Genomic DNA, 15,560 nt, shown 5'->3' with positions numbered 1-15,560 from the left:
TGTACAGATAACATGGTAGAAGGTAGAATATGTACAGATAACATGGTAGAAGGTAGAATATGTAGATAACATGGTAGAAGGTAGAATATGTACAGATAACATGGTAGAAGGTAGAATATGTACAGATAACATGGTAGAAGGTAGAATATGTACAGATAACATGGTAGAAGGTAGAATATGTACAGCATTTACATTTCCCAAATATAACTACACTATTGTCATGACGACAATATCAGAGTTTAATGCTTGTAAATTGGGTTAAGCACAGTTATTGTTTTTTAATTTGCATTTGCTCTGCCCTTATCTATTCTAAAATAGATCACATGAAATGTTGTCCAACATACACTTTATCATTGCTACATACACTTTAGTCATTTAGCAGACGCCCTTATCCAGAGCGACTTACAGTAGTGATTGCATACATTTTTCGTAGTGGTTCCTGGCGTTGCAAGCTTTACCAACTGAGCCCACTGAAGCCACTGGCTATGTGATGTAAAAAATAGAATAAAAAGTAAAATAGACTAATGTAAAAAGCTTGCAATTGGTCATGTAACAAAAAGCACAATAATAACGTTGTGTAGATTTTTCAATATTAGCCTATGTCTACATGAAGAAGGATAAACATGAAATATTAGCTGCCAGGGGAAATGGAAGGCATTATAGTTCCATTATATATTGCACAATAATAAGCCTTAAGTTCAAGAAACGATCAAAATGGTGAACAAAATAGATCTAGTAGAGACATGCATCTCTATTCACAGAATTTACCAATCACCATTGAGACAGTGAAGCTAATATCAGAACACAATCTGATAGATTACATACATGAATAGCATGGACAATGGTTTTAAAAAGGCAGGAGTCTACTTATGACCACAGTGATTAAGTTAGCTCATCTAGAGGTTGTAACAGCAGCAGATATAACGATGTAACTATTATGACAGCATGCAGAGGAAGGGATCCCAAAAGGTAAGTGATCTAGGAATTGTTCAACGGTTGTTGCTTTTAGATCTACTATATTCTGTACCCTCCCTCTATCGATCCTACTTTAAAGTACTTCTGTAAGAAACAAATATCTGAAGTGCAAAAAAAGACAGCTCTAGCTAACTCCAGCAGAACATGAGATGGCAGATGAATGTAGTCCAGCTGTCTCAATGAGTCAAGCCAACTTCACTATTGAAAGTCATTTCTTCAAACTATGTCCCAGTGCATGCACTCAAAACATACATTAACCTCCCCCTGAATACATTGCCATGAGGACACCTTGGAATCTTGGCTTTTAGACACAGATAGCTTTGGTACTATTTAGGCCGGAATCCTGACTTTGCATGTAATTCATTTCAAACCTCACAAAAGTTTTGCCCACAAGTCAGGATGTTCGGTAGGCGTCCTGTTATCTCCCCCCCCCCCCCCCCTATTTGGGGGCGGTGATCTTCTCCAGGCCAGGCAGGGATGTAGTACCTGTGAAGGGTTCCCTCCATCAGCCTCTCCATCCACAGCCCCAGGTGGTCCAGTTTGTGGTGGATCTGGAGCGGGACCTGGGCACAGACCTGCGTGGTGGGTGGTCCTCTCTGGACCCAGACGTTCTCCCTCCCCCAGTGGCGCCCCCAGGTCCTTCCTCCCCGGTGTAGACAGGCCTGAAGAGGCAGAGGTACTTCTTATGGCCGTTGAGTGCCAGGATGTAGCCCGTGTAGTCTATTTTGTGGCGGCGCCATCGTCCTCGTCAGTGTCTATCTGCATGGCATCCTGGGCGAACTCCACAGCGTCTCCACCCATGCACTGTGCTTGTCCACGTTCAAGAAGGAAAAGTGGAGCGTCAGGCTCCTAGGGGCAAAAAGAAAGGATATGATAGGTTGGTTATAAATATGTTATAACTGCTGGATTCTGCCAACCCCCCAAAGAGGCAGCTTTCCACAACACTCACATATGAATACTCATGTTATATGTACAATGCTATGTATCACTATATACACCATTACAAAGAGGGTAGTTTGGGTCCTGGATGTTGATTGGCTGAAACAGCATTTCAGACGTGTGTCTATCAGACAATATACCACGTGTATGGCCCCAAAATACTTGTTTACTGTTCTATTTATGTTAGTAAACTGTTTATAATAGCAATAAGGCACCTCGGGATTTGTGGTATATGGCCCATAAACCACGGTTAAGGGCTGTATCCAGGCACTCCGCTTCATGTCGTGCGTAAAAACACCCCTAAATGGCGCTGCATGGTCAATCCGACGTCTGCAGTGGCCATATAGCATTTACTGCAATACTGCCTCTGCAGAAGTCAGGATATTCATACTTCTTGCGCTTCGCAGAGCTATTGTGAAGGAAGTTGTCAAGGAAGCGAGTTTGTATTTATACAGGACCTCCCGCCCCCACCTACTGTCAATCAATCAATCATGTCAATGCGGAGCTATATGGTGCCCTCAAAACACCTCAAGCACCTGTCTGGATCAACTGTTCTTCTGCCACATTCCTCAACATGGTCACTGTTTATCTGCGAAAGGAAAGCATGGACAATGTGTAGTTTGTAGCATCATCTGAGCTCTCTACTGTTATCTCTCTCCTTAAATGATAACCTGCTGGGACTGCATCAAGTGAGTGCGAACGGGAGACACCAAAGGCATTGTGGGAGTTACAGTCTTTTACAATCCACCAACCACGAGGAAGTGTGATGTAAACAAGGAAGTCGTTGAAAAATTAAAGGAGGGGAGAGAAGCGTGGGGAGTGATCACACGGAGCTGGTAAAAAAAAATATATTTATCACCACTGCTTGTCATTATAGTTTGTGTATTCGATTTATTTCAATTTTTGGTATTTTAAAACTCAGTACTTCCGCGTAGCTCTCTGTGGTCGACATCGTTTCAATAACATGTATCTTAACGCTTTACCTAGCTAGGGGTGTATTCATTAGTCGTACTCCGTTGCAAAACGTTGTGTCTTACAAAACGTTGCGTTGGCAACGGAAACCGTTTTATTGTTTACTCTAGGAACCAAACCAGCGTGAATTTTATAATGACTTGAATTGAGTAATTACTGCTCAACATTGTTCAAATTATGTGTTTTTGGTCCCACCAATGTGTCCCAAAACATACATTTTTGATGGTTATAGCTAGGCAGGTTTCCACAATTTTTCATGAGCCAGCAAGTTCAAATCCTGGGTCTGCCTTGGGAACAGTAGTTGGAATGTGAGTTGGCACACGCAGTATCGGAATCCTATATCCCAGCTGCTCCATGGGCCCCACGCCCTCTGCTCTGACCTCTCCACTCCAAACTGTGTATGTATGTGTGTCTTTTTTAAATTATTTTTATTTCACCTTTATTTAACCAGGTAGGCAAGTTGAGAACAAGTTCTCATTTACAATTGTGAACTGGCCAAGATAAAACAAAGCAGTTCGACACATACAACGACACAGAGTTACACATGGAGTAAAACAAACATACAGTCAATAATACAGTATAAACAAGTCTATATACGATGTGAGCAAATGAGGTGAGATAAGGGAGGTAAAGGCAAAAAAGGCCATGGTGGCAAAGTAAATACAATATAGCAAGTAAAACACTGATATGGTTGATTTGCAGTGGAAGAATGTGCAAAGTAGAAATAAAAATAATGGTGTGCAAAGGAGCAAAATAAATAAATAAAATAAATACAGTAGGGAAAGAGGTAGTTGTTTGGGCTAAATTATAGGTGGGCTATGTACAGGTGCAGTAATCTGTGAGCTGCTCTGACAGTTGGTGCTTAAAGCTAGTGAGGGAGATAAGTGTTTCCAATTTCAGAGATTTTTGTAGTTCGTTCCAGTCATTGGCAGCAGAGAACTGGAAGGAGAGGCGGCCAAAGAAATAATTGGTTTTGGGGGTGACTAGAGAGATATACCTGCTGGAACGTATGCTACAGGTGGGAGATGCTATGGTGACCAGCGAGCTGAGATAAGGGGGGACTTTACCAAGCAGGGTCTTGTAGATGACATGGAGCCAGTGGGTTTGGCGACGAGTATGAAGCGAGGGCCAGCCAACGAGAGCGTACAGGTCGCAATGGTGGGTAGTATATGGGGCTTTGGTGACAAAACGGATTGCACTGTGATAGACTGCATCCAATTCGTTGAGTAGGGTATTGGAGGCTATTTTGTAAATGACATCGCCGAAGTCGAGGATTGGTAGGATGGTCAGTTTTACAAGGGTATGTTTGGCAGCATGAGTGAAGGATGCTTTGTTGCGAAATAGGAAGCCAATTCTAGATTTAATTTTGGATTGGAGATGTTTGATGTGGGTCAGGAAGGAGAGTTTACAGTCTAACCAGACACCTAGGTATTTGTAGTTGTCCACGTATTCTAAGTCAGAGCCGTCCAGAGTAGTGATGTTGGACAGGCGGGCAGGTGCAGGCAGCGATCGGTTGAAGAGCATGCATTTAGTTTTACTTGTATTTAAGAGCAATTGGAGGCCACGGAAGGAGAGTTGTATGGCATTGAAGCTTGCCTGGAGGGTTGTTAACACAGTGTCCAAAGAAGGGCCAGAAGTATACAGAATGGTGTTGTCTGTGTAGAGGTGGATCAGAGACTCACCAGCAGCAAGAGCGACATCATTGATGTATACAGAGAAGAGAGTCGGTCCAAGAATTGAACCCTGTGGCACCCCCATAGAGACTGCCAGAGGTCCGGACAGCAGACCCTCTGATTTGACACACTGAACTCTATCAGAGAAGTAGTTGGTGAACCAGGCGAGGCAATCATTTGAGAAACCAAGGCTGTCGAGTCTGCCGATGAGGATGTGGTGATTGACAGAGTCGAAAGCCGTGGCCAGATCAATGAATACGGCTGCGCAGTAATGTTTCTTATCGATGGTGGTTAAGATATCGTTTAGGGTCCTTGAGCGTGGCTGAGGTACACCCATGACCAACTCTGAAACCAGATTGCATATCAGAGAAGGTATGGTGAGATTCAAAATGATCGGTAATCTGTTTGTTGACTTGGCTTTCGAAGACCTTAGAAGGGCTGGGTAGTCTTTTGAACGGGTTGGGATAAAGCGGAAGTCGAATTTCCGTTCAATTGGACAATAAAGTAATCTTCTTCTCTGCCTGTTTGCTGTTTGTATTGATCATTGATATTTTGTAGTACTGGGACTGTCTTTGTAAATACATATGTTTTAAGAACACTTATTGTAAACTGATTTGGTAATTTCTCTTCTCCGCCACAGTCATTGTAGATCTCCTGTTCCATGCTTCATAAAGCCTAAGCCTACAGAATGGAGGAAAGACACAAAAGGATTCTCCAACGCAATAGGGTCAATCTCGTGAGAGACCTGAACCCGTCAGATATGTATCATGGACTTCTGTCAAAAGGAATATTTACTCAAGACATGATCGACGAGATAAAGGTAGTGTGTGATGGTATGCTTCTTGACTATTATTGTCTGTTTTGAAAGAATCCCGATTCATGATAAACATCATCATGATTAGGCTATTCTCATCCCATGTTGTTACGCACTGCGAAGTCTGGTGTGTGAGACTATGAACAGGTTACCTGAATTATTACCATGCGTCATATGCCACTGTTTCAGTTCTCAAAAGCACATACCTTGTTCCTCTATTTCAGAGCTCAGGGATCAGACAAGGCCAGGCCAGGCAGTTGGTTCGAGACCTGGAGACCCGCGGGAGTCTGGCGTTCCCAGCTTTAATAGAGTGCCTTCATGAGACAGGGCAGCATAGTTTAGCAGAGCTCCTACTGGATGGAGAACCACAAAACCAGCCTCTACCTCAGCCTGTCCATGTCCGGCCAGTCGTTAGGCCTTTACCAGTTTGTGAGTAGGCATGTGTAGTCATTCATTACAATATCGGTCCATACTGCTGAAATTCTTATATTTGTTCTGGACTGCTCTATTTTGACAGACTCACCTATGGACACTGTCAAGCCTGCTCAAGTGGTAACCCCTGTCTATCCAACTCAATCAGTGAAGCCTATGCCCACCACACCCATTCCATGTACAGTGGCAAGAAAAAGTATGTGAACCTTTTGGAAATAGCTGGATTTCTGCATAAATTGGTCATACATTTTGATATGATCTTCATCTAGGTCACAACAATAGACAAACACAGTCTGCTTAAACTAATAACACACAAACAATTATATGTTTTCATGTTTTTATTGAACACACTGTGTAAACATTCACAGTGCAGGGTGGGAAAAGTATGTGAACCCTTGAATTTAATAACTGTTTGACCCTCCTTTGCCAGCAATAACGTTTTCTGTAGTTGCGGGTCAGACGTGCACAATGGTCAGGAGGAATTTTGGACCAATCCTCTTTACAAAACTGTTTCAGTTCAGCAATATTATTGGGATGTCTGGTGTGAACTGCTCTCTTGAGGTCTTGCCAGAGCATCTCAATCGGGTTGAGGTCAGGACTCTGACTGAGCCATTCCAGAAGGCGTATTTTCTTCTGTTGAAGCCATTCTGTTGTTGATTTACTTCTGTGTTTTGGGTTCTTGTCCTGTTTCATCACACAACTTCTGTTGAGCTTCAATTGGCGGATAGATCAAATCAAATCAAATCAAATTTCAAATCAAATCAAATTTATTTATATAGCCCTTCGTACATCAGCTGATATCTCAAAGTGCTGTACAGAAACCCAGCCTAAAACCCCAAACAGCAAGCAATGCAGGTGTAGAAGCACGGTGGCTAGGAAAAACTCCCTAGAAAGGCCAATACCTGGGAAGAAACCTAGAGAGGAACCAGGCTATGTGGGGTGGCCAGTCCTCTTCTGGCTGTGCCGGGTGGAGATTATAACAGAACATGGCCAAGATGTTCAAATGTTCATAAATGACCAGCATGGTCGAATAATAATAAGGCAGAACAGTTGAAACTGGAGCAGCAGCACAGTCAGGTAGAAGTTGAAACTGGAGCAGCAGCATGGCCAGGTGGACTGGGGACAGCAAGGAGTCATCATGTCAGGTAGTCCTGGGGCATGGTCCTAGGGCTCAGGTCAGTTGAAACTGGAACAGCAGCATGGCCAGGTGGACTGGGGACAGCAAGGAGTCATCATGTCAGGTAGTCCTGGGGCATGGTCCTAGGGCTCAGGTCCTCCGAGAGAGAGAAAGAAAGAGAGAAGGAGAGAATTAAAGAACGCACACTTAGATTCACACAGGACACCGAATAGGACAGGAGAAGTACTCCAGATATAACAAACTGACCCCAGCCCCCCGACACATAAACTACTGCAGCATAAATACTGGAGGCTGAGACAGGAGGGGTCAGGAGACACTGTGGCCCCATCCGAGGACACCCCCGGACAGGGCCAAACAGGAAGGATATAACCCCACCCACTTTGCCAAAGCACAGCCCCCACACCACTAGAGGGATATCTTCAACCACCAACTTACCATCCTGAGACAAGGCTGAGTATAGCCCACAAAGATCTCCGCCACGGCACAACCCAAGGGGGGGGCGCCAACCCAGACAGGATGACCACAACAGTGAATCAACCCACTCAGGTGACGCACCCCCTCCAGGGACGGCATGAGAGAGCCCCAGCAAGCCAGTGACTCAGCCCCTGTAATAGGGTTAGAGGCAGAGAATCCCAGTGGAAAGAGGGGAACCGGCCAGGCAGAGACAGCAAGGGCGGTTCGTTGCTCCAGAGCCTTTCCGTTCACCTTCCCACCCCTGGGCCAGACTACACTCAATCATATGACCCACTGAAGAGATGAGTCTTCAGTAAAGACTTAAAGGTTGAGACCGAGTTTGCGTCTCTGACATGGGTAGGCAGACCGTTCCATAAAAATTGAGCTCTATAGGAGAAAGCCCTGCCTCCAGCTGTTTGCTTAGAAATTCTAGGGACAATTAGGAGGCCTGCGTCTTGTGACCGTAGCGTACGTGTAGGTATGTACGGCAGGACCAAATCAGAGAGATAGGTAGGAGCAAGCCCATGTAATGCTTTGTAGGTTAGCAGTAAAACCTTGAAATCAGCCCTTGCTTTGACAGGAAGCCAGTGTAGAGAGGCTAGCACTGGAGTAATATGATCAAATTTTTTGGTTCTAGTCAGGATTCTAGCAGCCGTATTTAGCACTAACTGAAGTTTATTTAGTGCTTTATCCGGGTAGCCGGAAAATAGAGCATTGCAGTAGTCTAACCTAGAAGTGACAAAAGCATGGATTAATTTTTCTGCATCTTTTTGGACAGAAAGTTTCTGATTTTTGCAATGTTACGTAGATGGAAAAAAGCTGTCCTCGAAATGGTCTTGATATGTTCTTCAAAAGAGAGATCAGGGTCCAGAATAGATAGCCTAACATTCTCCTGCAAAATGTCTTAATAAACTTGGGAATTCAATTTTCCGTCGATGATAGCAAGCTGTCCAGGCCCTGAGGCAGCAAAGCAGTCCCAAACCATGATGGTCCCTCCACCATACCTTACAGGTGGGATGTTGTTTTGATGTTGGTGTGCTGTGCCTTTTTTTCTCCACACATAGTATTGTGTGTTCCTTCCAAACAACTCAACTGTAGTTTCATCTGTCCACAGAATATTTTGCCAATAGCGCTGTGGAACATCCAGGTACACTTTTGCAAACTTCAGATGATCAGCAATGGGTTTTTTGGACAGCAGTGGCTTCTTCCATGGAGTCCTCCCATGAACACCATTCTTGTTTAGTGTTTTATCTATTGAAAACTGATCAACAGAGATGTTGGCATGTTCCAGAGATTTCTGTAAGTCTTTAGCTGACACTCTAGGAATTCTCTTAACTTCATTGAGCATTCTGCGCTGTGTTCTTGCAGTCATCTTTGCAGGACAGCCCCTCCTAGGGAGAGTAGCAACAGTGCTGAACTTTCTCCATTTATAGACAATTTGTCTTTCCGTGGTCTGATGCACATCAAGGCTTTTAGAGATACTTTTGTAACCCTTTCCAACTTTATGTAAGTCAACAATTCTTATTCTTAGGTCTACTGAGATCTCTTTTGTCCGAGGCATGGTTCACATCATGCAATGCTTCTCGTAAGTAGCAAACTCAAATTTTGTGGGTGTTTTTTATAGGGCAAGGCAGCTCTAACCAACATCTCCAATCTCGTCTCATTGATTGGATTCCAGTTTAGCTGACTCCTGACTCCAATTAACTTTTGGAGTAGTCATTAGCCTAGGGGTTCACATACTTTCCCCAACCTACACTGTGAATGTTTAAATTATATATTCAATATAGACAAGAAAATTACAATCATTTGTGTGTTATTAGTTTAAGCACACTACGTTTGTCTATTGTTGTAGATGAAGATCAGATCAAATTTGATGACACATTTATGCAGAAATCTAAGTAATTCCAAAAGGTTCACACACTTCTTCTTGCCACTGTAAGTGTTCACATCAATTTTCTGTAAGGAATTTGAGTCTGCATATTCAAGTATAAATGTGGTGATGTTTATTCCATGGTTATTCCATGCTTATTACAGCCCCTGAAAGGGAGTTTGGAAAACCCAGGGCAACAGGAAGAGTTAGACGTGACAGTATTCAGGTAAGTTATCTTGCCTTTTGGTTCTATTTACTGTAGGCTAAAGTAAGCATCAGTTCCCTATTGTGGTTTTTGACAGTACTCTCTAAAGGAATTGTTGTATTTCAGTTATGTTGAATTGAACTTATAATATAACACACAATATGCTATAAACATGGCGTTGGAAAGTATTCAGACCCCTTCCCTTTTCCCACATTTTTTTTCTGTTACTGCGTTATTTAAAATGGATTAAATAAACAATTGTCCTCATCAATCTACACACAATACCCCATAATGACAAAGTGAAAACAGGTTTTAGAAATTTTGGCAATTTTACAAAAATTTCAAACAGAAATACCTTATTTGTGTAGGTATTCAGACCCTTTGCTATGAGACTCGAAATTGAGCTCAGGTGCACCCTGTTTCCATTGATCATCCTTGAGATGCATCTACAATTTTATTGGAGTCCAAATCAAATCAAATTAATTTATATAGCCCTTCGTACATCAGCTGATATCTCAAAGTGCTGTACAGAAACCCAGCCTAAAACCCCAAACAGCAAGCAATACTGGTGTAGAAGCACGGTGGCTAGGAAAAACTCCCTAGAAAGGCCAAAACCTAGGAAGAAACCTAGAGAGGAACCAGGCTATGTGGGGTGGCCAGTCCTCTTCTGGCTGTGCCGGGTGGAGATTATAACAGAACATGGCCAAGATGTTCAAATGTTCATAAATGACCAGCATGGTCCAATAATAATAAGGCAGAACAGTTGAAACTGGAGCAGCAGCATGGCCAGGTGGACTGGGGACAGCAAGGAGTCATCATGGCAGGTAGTCCTGAGGCATGGTCCTAGGGCTCAGGTCCTCCGGAAAGAGAGAAAGAGAGAATTAGAGAGAGCACACTTAAATTCACACAGGACACCGAATAGGACAGGAGAAGTACTCCAGATATAACAAACTGACCCTAGCCCCCCGACACATAAACTACTGCAGCATAAATACTGGAGGCTGAGACAGGAGGGGTCAGGAGACACTGTGGCCCCATCCGAGGACACCCCCGGACAGGGCCAAACAGGAAGGATATAACCCCACCCACTTTGCCAAAGCACAGCCCCCACACCACTAGAGGGATATCTTCAACCACCAACTTACCATCCTGAGACAAGGCCGAGTATAGCCCACAAAGATCTCCGCCACGGCACAACCCAATTCACCTGTGGTAAATTAAATTGATTGGACATGATTTGGAAAGGCAATCGGGGGAGAAGGGCCTTGGTCAGGGAGGTGACCAAGATCCCGATGGTCACTCTGACCGAGCTCTAGAGTTCCTCTGTGGGGATGGGAGAACCTTCCAGAAGGACAACCGTCTCTGCAGCACTCCACCAATCAGGCCTTTATGGTAGAATGGCCAGACAGAAGCCATTCCTCAGTAAAAGGCACATGACAGCCCGCTTGGAGTTTGCCAAAAGGCACCTAAAGGACTCTCAGACCATGAGCAAAAATATTATTAAGGTCTGATGAAAGCAAGATTGAACTCTTTGGCCTGAATGCCAAGCGTCACATCTGGAGGAAACCAGGCACCTCTCATCACCTGGCTAATACCATCCCTGCGGTGAAGGATGTTGATGGCAGCATCATGCTGTGGAGAGGTTTATCAGCGGCAGGGACTGGGAGACTAGTCACGATCAAGGGAAAGATGAACGGAGCAAAGTACAAAGAGATCCTTGATGAAAACCTGCTCCAAAGTGCTCAGGACCTCAGACTGGGGCGAAGGTTCACCTTCCAACGGGACAACAACCCTAAGCACACAGCCAAGACAACGCAGGATTGGCTTCGGGCCAAGTCTCGTAATATCCTTGAGTGGCCCAGCCAGTACCTGGACTTGAACCCGATCGAACATCTCCGGAGAGACATGAAAATAGCTGTGCAGCGACGCACCCCATCCAACCTGACAGAGCTTGAGAGGATCTGCTGAGAAGAATGGGAGAAACTCACCAAATACAGGTGTGCCAAGCTTGTAGCACCATACCCAAGAAGACTCGAGGCTGTAATTGTTGCCAAAGGTACTTCAACAAAGTACTGATTAAAGTGTCTGAATACTTATTTAAATGTGATATTTCCACATACTCTGTATCTTGCCTAGTCAAGATTGCAACAAGTCTAAATTTGAGTCCAACCAGTTCCCTGATTGTTTGGATATACTGTGGAATCTTTGCATGCTTTACTTTCATATTCTCTCAGAGTTATAAGATGGATGCCAACCCCTGTGGACACTGCCTGATCATAAACAATGTCGATTTTGAGCCTAAGTCGGAGCTGAGTAAGCGCACAGGGTCCAACAAAGACTGTGAAAAACTGGAAAGAAGATTCAAATCTCTGAACTTTATTGTTCTTGTCAAAAGAAACCTGAAACAAAAGGTGAGGATGTCCCCAGCTACAGTGCCTTGTGAAAGTATTCGGCCCCCTTGAACTTTGCGACCTTTTGCCACATTTCAGGCTTCAAACATAAAGATATAAAACTGTATTTTTTTGTGAAGAATCAACAACAAGTGGGACACAATCATGAAGTGGAACGACATTTATTGGATATTTCAAACTTTTTTAACAAATCAAAAACTGAAAAATTGGGCGTGCAAAATTATTCAGCCCCTTTACTTTCAGTGAAGCAAACTCTCTCCAGAAGTTCAGTGAGGATCTCTGAATGATCCAATGTTGGCCTAAATGACTAATGATGATAAATACAATCCACCTGTGTAAGTTTGTTGTCTTTTTAAAATACTGCTGTATTTACTTTTAATTATATTAAAGTATATCCTCTTATGAAGCTTTCCATGTTGTTTGTGTTCAGGTACACCATGAAGTTTCAGAATACACGGCCAACGGCCTCTACAAACAGATGCCTGGTTCCTTTAACTTTCTACGCAAACTTCTCTACTTCCAAGCCCTGCCCTGCCAGAGACCAATCGTGTCATGACAACACAGTGTTTCACTCTCAGGAAATTGTCTCTTCATGTGCCCTTTTAAAACAATTCCAATTTTCTCTATCAATGTTTATTTGGATATGTGATCAAAGAGTACCAAGATTGTAATTTTGTTGAAATTTTTCTAATGTTCTTTCATTTCTTGTTTTTACACTCAACATTTTTGAGAATGCAAAATCATTGTGAAAATCAAAAGAATTGCAGCGGAAAAAAAAACAATTGTTTACCTTGAGAAGCTCTCTGAGAAATATCAATCAGGACTGTTGATGACCTTACTATTAGCCAGAAAATAAATTGTATATAATATGTAATTTCCATGTTGTGTGAATTAGTTTCAGGTGAATATTTAGTGAATTGCTGTGCTGTACTTTAGGTTAACAATGTGATGTCCAAAATGTATTGTGTAATTGTGTTCTGGTCATATTTGTACACTGTTTTTTAAACTATTTTAATTTTGTTTTAAGGTTTAAAGGTTACCGTTGCAACATGTCTTTTGTATGGGGGGTGGGGTGCCTGTGAGTCATTGTGGCTTTCAAATGCAGTAAGCAGGATTCAGGAGTTTGATAATTATAAAGTAAATTGATATGTTTCGACATGCGAAGGGAAATTCCTGAAAGAGATACTAAATTCTAAAATCCACGTCTGGGTCCCTCAATTCCCACTTCCAGGGGTTGGAATCCATTGATATTAGAAGTGTTTAATATTTTTGGGCTGATCCTTTTGATTTATATCATAGATGTCTGACCACAGCTGTGCAGTACAATTCCAATTGACTTGGTCCACAAGCAAGCCAGCTCCAGGGACAACTTGAAGACCAATCTGTAATGGTGAATTATTTTTATTTATATTCCAAATCACAGCATTGTGGTTTCTGAGGCCTGCAACACAAATAATCCTTTGCCATTCTTGAATCCAAGAGAAGCAGAGGAGCCAGCTCTAACCTGAGAACAGATCACAATTTACAATGCTGTCATCAAGGCAAAGCGTGGCTACTTTGAAGAATATAAAATACATTTTGATTTGTTAACACTGTTTTGGTTACTATATGATTCCATATGTGTTATTTCATAGTTGTGATGTCTTCACTATTATTCTACAATGTGGAAAATAGTAAAACACTAAAGAAAAGCCCTTGAATGAGTAGGTGTGTCCAAACTTTTGACTGGTACTGTATGTTTGTGTTAATGTCATGGGATGTGCAATGCAATTTACTACAGATTTGGCATCTGGATTAAATAAAACCTTTGTTCCATATTACAGTGGCTAATGCATATGCATTATATGCAGGTAAAGTGTAATTATACTGTAGTTATATAGTACTACGCTTTACCATACATGCCTATGTAACTACCCTGTTTAAGGCCATTTAATACACATGAAAATACAAATCTCGTTGTGTTGAACAGTGTTGTTGCAGCCTAGCTTTTGAGAGGGAGTGGAAACATAGTGGAATGAGCTGCAGCTGAAATGCCAGGGTTAAACTCTTAATTATCATTCTGCTTCTTAGAGCTTGGTGAGACTGTGGTTGTCCCATGGTTATTTGACATATAACCTTCCCACAACGTTCTGGGATGGGGCAGGATAGTTGCTTGGCTTTGGAACATTCTCACCCCATTTAGGGAACTTTTTGGGGGGGTTTTCCTTACTTTAACAGAATGTTTCCTAAAAGTTCAAACATTGTTACATTTAGTTTAATTTTAGGTAATGTTCTCGGCAAGTTCTCCAACTTGTTTGACATTGGGAATGTTCTCAAAAGGTTCAGAGAATGTTAAAAAAACAACGTTCTCCTGTGGGAATTTCAATACTTCAGCATAACATTTCCACAATGTTCTATTTAAATGTTTTAATTTTCTTAAATTCAAATCAAAGTTTATTTGTCATGTGCGCCGAATACAACAGGTGTAGTAGACCTTACAGTGAAATGCTTACTTACAGGCTCTAACCAATAGTGCAAAAAAGGTATTCGGTGAACAATAGGTAAGTAAAGAAATAAAACAACAGTAAAAAGACAGGCTATATACAGTAGCGAGGCTATAAAAGTAGCGAGGCTACATACAGACACCGGTTAGTCAGGCTGATTGAGGTAGTATGTACATGTAGATATGCTTGTTCAGAGAACCCTACGAAACAACGTTCTTCTGTGGGAATTTCAGTATTTCAGCATAATGTTTTCTGCAGGTTTCCTCATGGTTCTATTTAAAGTAATGTTCTCAGAAAACTTTCCATAAAAAACACAAAAAAACATGAGTAAAGTTGAAAGACTTTCAAAGAATGTTATTGAAAAACATATACACTGAGTGTACAAAACTTTAAGAACCCCTTCCTAATACTGAGTTTCCCCCCCTATTTTGTCTTAGCCATTCACCCTCTGAATGGCCCACATACACAAGCCGTGTCTCAATTGTCTCCAGGCTTAAAAATCCTTCTTTAACCTGTCTCCTTCCCTTCATCTACAGTGACTGATGTGGATTTAACAAGTGACATCAATAAGGGGTACCCATGGTGAGAGAGAGGCAGGTTGAGGTGGCCAGGATCAGAGTAGTACAGAAGATGTTGTATGCTGAGGCAGTGAAGAGAGTAGGAGAGGAAAATGGGTCCAGGGTGAGGGATCCTAAGAGGATCCCTGTGAGTAGGCTGGGGCAAATAGAGAGTGATAGGAATAACGTACATCAGTAAGGTTGGTTTTTTGGCGTTGGTGGCCATGGTTGTCAACTGTATCGCAGGAATGGTACGTAAATCACAGAGGATAGATGTTGTGGTGGCAGCTGCAGAGAATTACTTGGGTGTGCGAGATTTTACTGCAGAAGAGTTACACGATGTTGCTGTTTTTGTGTTTATCTGCTTGTTTGCAATGTTTTGTGTTACAATTTTTAAGAAGAATGTATAGAGTTTTGTAACACATTTGAATTTGTATCCTTCAAAATATATGTATGTAACAAAGAAAAACGAAAAAAAGAGTATCACCATAATGTTCCTGTTGTTGTTGAATTGTTATTCCAGGCTAACACTAAATCATTAGAAAAGGGCTAGAAAAGTACATGCTTCATGATAGTTTTGCTTATTGATTTCATAAAGAATATAGGCCTAGGTGGCATACAATGTAGATCAAGTCTAC

At 42.2% G+C, this 15,560-nt stretch overlaps 1 protein-coding gene across 6 annotated transcripts; it reads left to right on the top strand.

Annotated features, from left to right (window-relative positions):
• Nucleotides 1-2,444: 2,444 nt before the first annotated feature.
• Nucleotides 2,445-13,702, top strand: LOC109908577 (caspase-9-like). 6 transcript variants are annotated; one of them, XM_031794515.1, is made up of 6 exons: nucleotides 2,450-2,750; nucleotides 5,200-5,379; nucleotides 5,598-5,802; nucleotides 5,891-6,001; nucleotides 9,431-9,492; nucleotides 11,706-11,989. In XM_031794515.1, exons 2-6 carry the CDS (start codon nucleotides 5,248-5,250, stop codon nucleotides 11,931-11,933), a joined length of 738 nt encoding a protein of 245 aa, XP_031650375.1. In that variant the 5' UTR covers nucleotides 2,450-2,750; nucleotides 5,200-5,247; the 3' UTR covers nucleotides 11,934-11,989. The 6 variants fall into 6 exon arrangements, with proteins under 6 accessions (XP_020362832.1, XP_031650375.1, XP_020362833.1 ...); XM_031794518.1 differs by lacking the exon at nucleotides 11,706-11,989 and adding an exon at nucleotides 12,313-13,702 and having other exon boundaries at nucleotides 2,455-2,750; nucleotides 5,891-5,925; XM_020507242.2 differs by lacking the exon at nucleotides 11,706-11,989 and adding an exon at nucleotides 12,313-13,702 and having other exon boundaries at nucleotides 2,455-2,750.
• The last annotated feature ends 1,858 nt before the right edge of the window (nucleotides 13,703-15,560 follow it).

Source organism: Oncorhynchus kisutch, linkage group LG17 (genome assembly GCF_002021735.2).
Source record: "Oncorhynchus kisutch isolate 150728-3 linkage group LG17, Okis_V2, whole genome shotgun sequence".
Taxonomy (NCBI): Eukaryota; Metazoa; Chordata; class Actinopteri; order Salmoniformes; family Salmonidae; genus Oncorhynchus; species Oncorhynchus kisutch.
The sequence above is the reverse complement of the archived record's forward strand: the minus strand, read 5'-3'. Positions and strand labels throughout refer to the sequence as shown.